We start from the raw sequence: 10689 nt of genomic DNA, 5'->3' as shown, positions 1-10689 counted from the left end.
AGTAAAACATGAGAGTTTGCAACAAATGCTAAACCCCGGTTTACTTGGGTAAAATGTTGATATCTCCTTCCAATACCATCATACACCAAGTTACGAATGTACTCAAATCTTGCATTCAATTCAAACCGAATATTCAATTCAATATTATAATTCCAACAATAATGTATTTCCAACAATAGAATAAATGCATAATACCATTTATCAATTTATACAAATGTTAAATTTTAACCGCACGAACTTACCTGGACTGAATTATAGTAATTGCATAAGTTTAGGGACTATTTTGCTATTTTTCTATTTCACGAGTATCTACAGAATCTTAATCTAAAATATAAAATTATTCATTTATTAGCATATATTTCATTTCCAATTCATTCCACAATTAATCTCCTTTTATTTTTCAAATTTACACAATTAACCCAAACTTTTACAATTTTTTCAATTTAATCCCTTAATTAGTTAATCTATCAAATTAACTAATTTTCTCAATAAATAATCTATCTAAATATTATAGGCCTTCATAAAGCCCCAAATAAACCAAAAATTCACTATTAAATTCTAATATTTTAACTTTTTCACAATTTAATCCTAAAATTAATATTTAACAAAATCATTTTTTATAAAATCATCATACAACAAAATCAAAGCTCTAAATCTATGTTATTCATCAAAAAATATAATATTTATCAAAGGCAACTTCCAAAATTTTTAATAAAATAAAAAACAAAGGTATGATCTAGTTGGACCTAATTGCAACAATCTCAAAAACATAAAAATTACAATAAATAGGTAAGAATTGAACTCGCATGAAGCCAAAGTATGAAAAACCAGCTTAAGCTTTCTCTCCTATGGTTGTTTAGGCCGAAAATTTAAGAAGAATTGTCTAGAAAACTATCCAGCTCCAATTTGTTTTATTTTAATTTCATTAAAATTACCATTTTGCCATTGAATCCTTTTATTTTATTATTTTCTTTTCATATGCCGCCTCATCCCTTTATTTTAGGTATAATTGTTTCTTAAGTCCTCCCTTATTTATTAATCAAGTCATTTAATCACTTAATTATTATAATTAAAAAGTTTTGCACATTTTTCAATTTAGACCTTTTAATTAATTAACTATCAAACGTTAAAATTTTTAATAAAACTTAAATACCACTTTAATGACACTTCTTAAATATTTATAAAAATATTTATGGCTCGATTTATAGAAACGAGGCCCCGATACCTCACTTTCTAAAACCACTTGACCTAATAAATTATTGTAAAACATAAATTACCAATTTAAAAACCTTTTTAAAACCATATTTGACTCGTAAATATTAAATAATAATATTTACAAACTTACTCGCCGGATTTGGTGGCTTCAAAACCACTGTTTTTGACACTATTGAAAAATTAGGTTATTACAGATTATAACCATGATCCACGTAGGAATATTTTCTTATGGGCCTTGACTGGGTTTATCGTTGTTCCCAACTTTCTTTATACTTTTCTTGATAGACCTCTTCACTGTGATCCATATTCACCATTCTAGGATGGTGATAACTATTGGCGTTTAACCAAGTATTTTCCATAACTGCGGATCCTTACCTTGATCCCTTTTATCTTACACTAACTCCAAATGAAATCACCGTACCATTTCATTGATTACATGCTTTTTTCAACCTAGACTATGCTTGATCTCCTTTATAATTAAGGCCTCTTCTTGGACTCTTAATTTAGACTTCATTACGATGCTTGGCTAACGAAACATCACCTTCTTTTCCTTAGTGGGCTCATGCTCACAATGTAACTCCATAGTACTTATTTTTTTAGTCCAATCCTTTAAGGTGCTCCATTAGATCGGTGGTTCCCTACGTACTATCTCCTACTCAGGTTTACCTTGACAGTTTCCACCATTGGAAGACTTGCAAGGTCTTTGATGGACTTCTGCATCTTATTATTTTCTGGTGGACTTTATTAGTCATTCAACCTTATGCGGACATTTCCTCCCATGAGGTCTCTTGACGGACAACTCACTCTTCAGGCTACCTCTTAGTCAATTGCCAAATTAAGATTTTAACCTATAATAATCAATTTTGTACCTACTTAGACAATGTAAGTTTCGTGACTTCTCTGGTGGGCTCTTGTTGGTGCCCACTATGTTTGCCAACTGTCTAAGGAATTTCTCCCTCATTTCGCGCATATTTGTGTTAAGACGCTTCTTTGGCTTCACTCATCATTACATTGTGGAAAGTCCTTTTATTATCCCGTTTGTCTGTATTCCCAAATACGCACTGGCCATCATGTTAAACTATCTACCGTGTGAGTTATTCGACAATATCCCATTTTCGTTCCCTATCAGCTTATTGGTTCATCATCATGTCGGACTTCATATGGCACTATAGCTTAGTTGTAGCCTTACACAATATGATCCCATGTTTATTGTTCTGGCAGACTTTATATGTTGCCATAGCCTAGTTGTGGTCTTACACAATATAAACCCTTTTTTGTTGTCCTGGCAAACTTCATATGTTGCCATAGCCTAGTTGTGGTCTTACACAATATAATCCCATGTTTATTGTCCTGACGGACTATTTCGAGTAATCAATAAACATCTTTTGAGGTGTCATCCAGAAGGACCTATAAATCATCATCGTGGTGTCGCTCCATAGAGTCAATAGACCGTCGTCATGGTGGCGCTCTAGCGAGCCAGTCGATACCATTACACAATGCCGCCTAACTCCCTTAAATCCCATTTCAATCCACCTCATCATTCATTATGCCAATTTTTCCTATTTTCATCTACCCCGACAAGGTAAATAGCTCTGTGCTTTGCATACAAACTACTCATACATTTCATACAAACAAGGTATTTGATACATAACACAAAGTACGCCACATATATTCAACACCACGTGATAATTGTTTGACATTCAATGATCATACTTACAAATATTCACATACTTGAATAAGGTTATGCATTCACAGCATGCTCACTCACTATTTTTACACAAAACAACCGATTTAGACAACTAGTGTTGCAAAATCAGGTTTGGAAAGCGTAGAGAAAAATAAGTTTAAAGGAAAAATTAGAGTTTTAATTTTTTTTTTCCAAATACAAGAACTTGGTTGTGATATCTAAAGTGATAAACACTTAATCAAAATTATAGTTTTTTGATTTGTCTTGGATGAATGCTTCAATAGAGTAGTCTTCTCCGTTATCCTCAAACTCACTTTTGCCAAGTGTGGACTCGATTTGAATCAATAAATTTTCCACAAAATTACCAGTGGGTCAATTATTCAATTTCCCTAAACTTCTAGGTCAAGTTGTAAATAAGAAAAATATCTCTAGAAATCTTCTGAAATAATTTGTCTAGAGAATTTTATCTCTACAACTTTCTCTTAAATTCAAGTGTGTTAAAAGTAAAAATCCACGACTCTCTTTATATAGGGATAGTTTATTGAAATCAATTACGATTTAATGTAATCACTTACTATGAAATTAATATAATACTTATCAAGATAAATATTAGATTAAATTTAATATTAAATCTATTAAATTAATATAATACTTATCTATAAGATAATTATTAAATTAAATAGTAAAACTAAATAGTAAAACTATTAAAATAATATTATTTTTTGCAATAGTTAATCTGAAATCAAATTATCTCATAGAGTCCCATTAGGAGTGTAATTCCTCCATTACTCAACTGCCGAAAGACCACCTGCCAGCAAACGGAATGTCGTTGTTGCTACCGTTGGCACCATCATGTTCGATGTTGCCATTAAAGATGTGACACCCTCACGACACCTCGAGTCAGTTCGGCTATTGCCAATTCAATTCGAGCTAATGACGGCCCAACTAGTTTGATCTAGCCACTGGCTAGTTCGTTGGCACGGTTCGACCTCGGTCTTAATTTTTCGTTCTTAGATCCAATTTTCGATATCAAGTCCAATTTTCAAGTTTAATTACCTATTGGGCCAATTGTCTGATTTCAAAATTAATTTCCAAAAATATCATATTAATTTTAGTTAAATTGATTAATTTAATTTTACTTGATTAAAATTAATTTTCTTTAAAATCACTAAGATTTTCCAAATTAATTTTTCAAGAAAATTCTTTAATCAAATTCTCTGATTGAACCATTCTCACGATTACCCAATTTAATTTCACATCGAATAAATCGACTAATTAAATTATTTCCAAAGTCATAGAATTTCTTCTGATTCAAATGCTACCTGATCGAGCTTTTGTTAAGCTACCAAAGGGACCAATCAAACATATACAATTAGGCTTAAGTAATTGCAATTATATCCAAAAGCATCATTTCGATCATTTGCAATTTACTCAATCATTGAGTCAGTCCACAAGAAGTATCATGATTGAAAACTCCCTATTGTAACAATTCATTCAAATGTTTTGTCTAATGATCTCGTCATGTGTGTTACCATCATATGATATCCTTGATTCCTTTGAGTTAAATTCGTTCACTCAATACAATTCTATTTTATCTCATTGTCACCTTTGTGCCTTCTTAATGATTAGTATGATCACTGGCAACAAATGATTATGATAAATTACTTGTTCAAGAACAAGCAACCCGTGGTCATGTTCCATATTTATCAATCTACACAATGCCAATGAGAGGATATCATTAACTCTTTAATCGAGCTATGAATTCCATTGTTGCTAGTAAATCCATGTCATACACAAGTCGTTTACCTAACATATCGACTATGGGCTTAAACATCTTTAGAGCATAAACCTCCACCTATATCAAAGCACATGAGTTGCATACGCATGGTCAATGACTAACTTAAGATTTAGGTAAACCACACCATGAACGTCACAAGTGAATTAATTCACAAACAGATTCAGAATTAATTCATCTTGGGTCCTGTCTAATATATCATTCTTCCAATGAATACACCTATCTCTCTACCCGTGGAGTTAGCTACTCCGATAGTCAAGACTAGCCAGCTCCCCTATTGGAATTGTAGACGACATAATAATCTTCTAAGTATTTTAATCAAATGCTTATTGTGATTCTTTTATAGGATTACAGACTCATTTAGGTTATTTATTGTAGTAAGTTGCTTTCTCGCATTGTAGACGTTCTTATAATGTCACTTATCATCAGTTCGAACTTAGACAATCAATGAGCTAATATTCGTTTGTAACAATTTTGTTATGCATGCAAAACATGAAAGATAGAAACACAAAATACATAATAGTGAAATGTGAAATTTACTTTATTTATTCATCGTTCAAATACATAGAAAACAATTACATGTTTACTACAATATGGGCACATTTTCCAACACCAAGAATAGTCACAACACAAATCATTCAACAAATCAATTTCATTATCCATCCATGATAAAGTATAGAAACTCACCTTAATTTCTTTATCCTCGTCAACTTAGGTTGTCCAAACGCTAGAGCCTCCTTCATTCTAGCAGCTAATCATGACAACCATTTATCGGTTAAATCGCAGGTATTAAGCCTTAAAACCCAGAACCCAATTTACAGAAACTTATTAGGAGTCATTTCCCTCCTTCTTTCTCTAATTCTCGAGTATAAAAAGTTAAGAAATTTACCAATTTCTCAATTTCTCTACTTCCAGACTTCAATTCTTAAGACTTCGGCTCCATGCATAGCTCCTAATTTTTCTTCTTCTTTGGAACAATCAAAGAAGACAATGTAAGTAAGAAGAAATTTTGTAAATGGAATTAAGGAGAATTTCCTTTGAAAGAATGTCCACTTTCACCCATATATATCCTATGCAAGATATCCCAATCTCTTTTAGCCAATCACCGGTAATTATTATGTCTCCCACTTTGGAACCAGTCGATTTCATCCCAACCAAACCAGAATTGAAACTTAACTATTTACCCAACAATCACAAAATTTTCCAAAATTCCTAGTAGAGTCTGCCAACTCACTATTCATTTAATTAAGTCCCCAAAATCATTTAAATTAGATTCCTTACAGAAATTCGAGTGTGACAGTGAACACAAAGAACACAAAAATTGTTTACATAGCTCGTTTTCTCTATGTCTGCGAAGCCTAACTTAGTGAGAAATATTTACTCTTCAACAGTTACAACAAGTGAATCTAACCTATCACACACCCTGTGATAATTCTCCTCACTTTCGAACCTTGAAAAACAATACTCTCACCACTAAGTTCACCCTTGTGAACTCAGCAAGTAAAACTGCAATACAATCAATTTTATTAACAATTTGCACTCTAAGAAAAGTTCCCTAACTTGAACAAGATAAGCGCTAAAAAAATACTCAGTACAAAAACCTATACAAGTCTCTCCCTTAAATAGATAAATGTTCGAGACTTGCTAACATAGGAGGTCTATAACAATCCCATTAAAATAGTGCTACAATAAGTTGTTTACAATATGATAATAGTGAATAAAACAAATGTGGAGACTTGGCAGCGAATCTCATAGAGTTTCAATCCAATCCAAATGTCCATGTTGCAAGCAATTGTCTCGGGTGTTTTAATTAGATCTAATCTTCCATGCGAAGTTCCCAAATAATATGACCTTTATTGTTCCATGTGACTTTCCCAAGTAATATGACATTCATTGTTGAGCTAAATATCCTCCAAATAATCAGTACAACCCATTCAATCTATTTAATAAATTGTCAACACTCAAATATGGAAACGATCATTCAACAACTCTAGTGCTAGGGAAGTGGGCACTTCCCCGGCACTTAAAGGTCAATTTCATATTTTTTAACATATACATATGAATCATAATTTAAGTTTTATATATATAGCTACATCAAATCAAAATTGATGTATTAAATTGTATATTAAACTAAAATTTATGTATAAATTTGATGTTTATCTCAAAATATTGTTATACTTTTTTTATATACATTTTTCAATACGACTCTTAGATCCTTCAAAGGCCTAACTAACCTTAGTCACTTGAAAAGATATTATGTAACTAAATACACTCAAGTTAGGAACTTCAAGCTGCCTTTGGATTTGAAATAACTCCATGTGCAGCGAACTTGGGCAGCCTTTTTTTGCCCAAATGTAACTCAACAATCCATTTCGACTGCAAGCCCCAGTGGAGTTCATAATTTTTTTTTTCAACGCACTATTTTAGTTTTCCTTTTATTTGTCTTGTGTCATATATTCACCTTTTAATTTTTTATTTAAATAATTTTATTAATTCAATTTTTGTACCTTATTACCAAATTCAATATAATTTTAATTTTTTAAAGTAAATGTTTTAAATTATTTATTAGTTTTATTTTTAATTATTTTGATTTAGAAGTATTCAATATTTCTATTTAATATAATAAATCTAAAATAAATATAAAAATAATGTACCAATATTTTAGTAATTATAACATTTTTAATTATTTATTAAAATTTCAAACATGTTATACGTTTCACTGCATACAAATATTATTTTAATATTTTTAATGGTCATTTTCTTTTTTTCATTATAATTCCTCTCACTATTGCGATTGAATCCAAATAAATTTCTCACATAATTTCACTGTCACCACTATTTTTAATCTTATTATCCATACAAATTAAGCCACGACATTAATAGGAGCAAAGCCTAAGTTATAAGCCTTGACCCTTTATAAAAATTAATAATTTCATCAAAAATTTTTATAATCAATCTTATTCAAAATTAATAATTCAATTCAAACTTTTTTATATATAAACAATCCAAAGTCCTTAATTAAATATAAAATTCACATTATGTCCCTTTATAAAATTAATAATTTAATCCAACTTTTTAATCTAAAATTTTTAACTTTAACTTCAAAATTTTATAATCTTGGTGTGGATTCAAACTTATATTTGGTTGACGAAATCTTTAAAATATATTAGATTATGACATGCCTACAATATATGGTAAAAAGAAATATATGAAAAACATATCTATACAAAGTTTATATTAAAACCAAGTGAGGTCTTGGTTGAAAAAGTAAGTTAAAAGTTTAAAACATGTCTCATGTGTCACAAGCTCAAATCTCATTATAGTAATATTTATTAAAATGAAAAATACAAAAACATCCTTGTATTAGTATTGTTACTTTGTATATTAAAGAGTATTTAATAATTTTGTAATTGAATTGATGTTCGATTGACTCGTAACAATGATAGTGATCGATCTTAGGACTAAATTTTAGGGGCTTAGTAAAATTTTTAAAGATTTTAGGATTTAATGAGAATTTTTTTAAAAAAATTTGAGGGCTCTAATTAATTTTTTGTGAAATTAATGAGAAATTTAAAAAAATTGAAGGTCTAATTAAAATTTTTAGAAAAATAAAATTTCCCAAAATTTTAAGGGCTAAGGCCGACCTAGGCCTCTGCCTCTAAACACCAGCCTAGTAGGGCTTATTATAAGTATAGATAGATATGCCTATTCGATAACAGAAGTCCATTTAAAGGAAGAAATGCATTAATGGCAAACACAACACACTAACAGGAGACTAGAAATGGAGAGAAAACAGCATTTTGTATTAATCCATGGAAGCTGCCATGGAGCTTGGTGTTGGTACAAGGTAGTGAATCTCCTTAAAACGGCTGGTCATCAAGTCACGGCCTTGGACCTTGGTGCTTCCGGGGTTGATCCAAAGCGGCTCGAAGAGATTACTTCTTTCTCAGATTACTTGCAGCCATTGATGGATTTCTTTGCTTCTCTTCCTGATGAACAAGATCGGAAGGTCATTCTTGTGGGTCACAGCTACGCCGGTCTATGCATTTCTCTAGCCATGGAAAGGTTTCCCAAGAAAATTTCGGTTGCAGTTTTTATCGCAGCATATATGCCTCATCATAGCTCTCCACCAGCGACTCTCATACAAGAAGTATCGATCCTACCCTACTAATTAGTTATTGCTAATTTAACTGTATATGATCAATATAGCAAGGTAATTTTCCTTTTGTTTTGTTGATTTAGTACTTCAAAAGGACTAAAGTGGAGTTTTTGATGGATTGTGAGTTCACATTTAGTAATGGCCTGGACAAGCCGCCAACGTCAGCTCTCTTTGGTCCAAACTTCATGAAGGCCATAGCTTATCAACACTGCCCATTAGAGGCAAGTTAACATAACTCATGATCTTAATAAAGGCTATATATATAGTTTCAAGAACTTGTATGTGATAATGATGTTAGAGCTTTCAGGATTTGGAGTTGGGGAAAATGTTGGTGAGACCAAGCGGGCTGTTCGTGGAAGATTTGGTGTCGGGGAATTTGTTGACAGAAGAAAAGTTCGGGTCCGTGGATCGAGTTTTCATTAAATTAGAAGGAGATAAAGTGATGATGGAAGAGTTTCAACAGCTGATGATTCAAAACTCGCCCAAAGATGTGAAGGTCATTAGTGAAGCCGGCCATATGGTCATGCTTTCCAAGCCCCATGAGCTTTACCGGCTTTTACAAGACATCGGAGACAATTTCTCTTGAATATTACTCTTATGTTTTAATTATTTATTCCATTTATGGTTATTGCTTATTTCCATTATAAGATACTGATATCTCCCATATCTATATTTATGACACGTGATCAGTTTTCATATCACAGTTAACGATTATACCCATGGATATTTTGGGTTGTTTTGTCGTACGTAAATGGATGGAGACATTACGTCGCGCGTGATTTAAATTATAGTGCGGCATTTCAGACAGGGTAAGGAGCCCATTTATCTTTCCATTAGCACTAAGCTGCAATGGAGTGATAAGGTGGCCACTTGATTTGACGAGTGAGCCATCCTCGTAACACCACCAAGTCAATTAACCCATACCATCAACTACAACCGTCGCGGGCTTATCTTTCTCATACAATTTTGTCTTTATTTCATATGGTATTGTTATTTTGCAATGACCAAAAGTACCTGAGTTTTAAGCTTACTTGAGCCCTTTTTCTTTCGACTTAAAAGATTGAAATGGGTTAAAATTAAACATCATAAAAAAATTAGGTTAATTTTTTTCTTAATTATTATAATTATAATTAAAATTTATATATTTATTTAAATTAGTTTTACAATTTATCCTCTACCTATATTATTATAAAATTTTGCCCGAAATAATGGTGGGTGTTGAATCCACCAAAAATAGAAATACTACGCTTAAATAGGATATAAATTCTCAATATAGGAAGTAGGGGTGACTTATAGAGATTGACCTAACTAATTGATATTTCTTACAACCAAAACATTTTGTGGGTCATTTTAGATCCACAACTTTTGCAGTCCTATGAAAAATACAGAGGGGATGTATAAAAATAAATTAAACCTGTAATATCCTAAAAATTAGGGTTAGAATTAATAAAATCATCAAGAAATAAGCTTTAGTTTAGGTGGTAGAGAGCTCAATAAACTCCCTAGAGAGTTAAGATTTAAGCCCCACTCTAATCATTTTTCCTCTTTTAATTTTCAGAAATTAAGGAACAAAATCAAGCTAGCATATATATTAAATGTGTTAGAAAATAATTAATTATGGGCAAATAGCCCAAATGGTAAGGCCTTGGCACATTTTCCCTTTGCACTTAGGTTCAAATCATGCTAATTTTCTTCCATTTTATTTTAAATCAGCCCTCTAAAATTTACTTAACCTAGCCATTTAATTCCATTTCTAATCATATTAGAATTTTCGGTTTTCTTTTTCAACCTAAACAAGAATTGTTTTCCCTATTTCTTCCGTTATTCTTCTAC

General features: G+C 31.5%; 1 protein-coding gene across 1 annotated transcript; it reads left to right on the top strand.

Annotated features, from left to right (window-relative positions):
• The first annotated feature begins 8365 nt into the window (after window positions 1–8365).
• Window positions 8366–9503, top strand: LOC108459648 (methylesterase 10-like). The gene is made up of 3 exons (XM_017759050.2): window positions 8366–8847; window positions 8940–9077; window positions 9164–9503. Exons 1-3 carry the CDS (start codon window positions 8479–8481, stop codon window positions 9440–9442), a joined length of 786 nt encoding a protein of 261 aa, XP_017614539.1. The 5' UTR covers window positions 8366–8478; the 3' UTR covers window positions 9443–9503.
• Window positions 9504–10689: the final 1186 nt, after the last annotated feature.

This window comes from Gossypium arboreum, chromosome 11, assembly GCF_025698485.1.
Source record: "Gossypium arboreum isolate Shixiya-1 chromosome 11, ASM2569848v2, whole genome shotgun sequence".
In the NCBI taxonomy this organism is placed as follows: Eukaryota; Viridiplantae; Streptophyta; class Magnoliopsida; order Malvales; family Malvaceae; genus Gossypium; species Gossypium arboreum.
The sequence above is the reverse complement of the archived record's forward strand: the minus strand, read 5'-3'. Positions and strand labels throughout refer to the sequence as shown.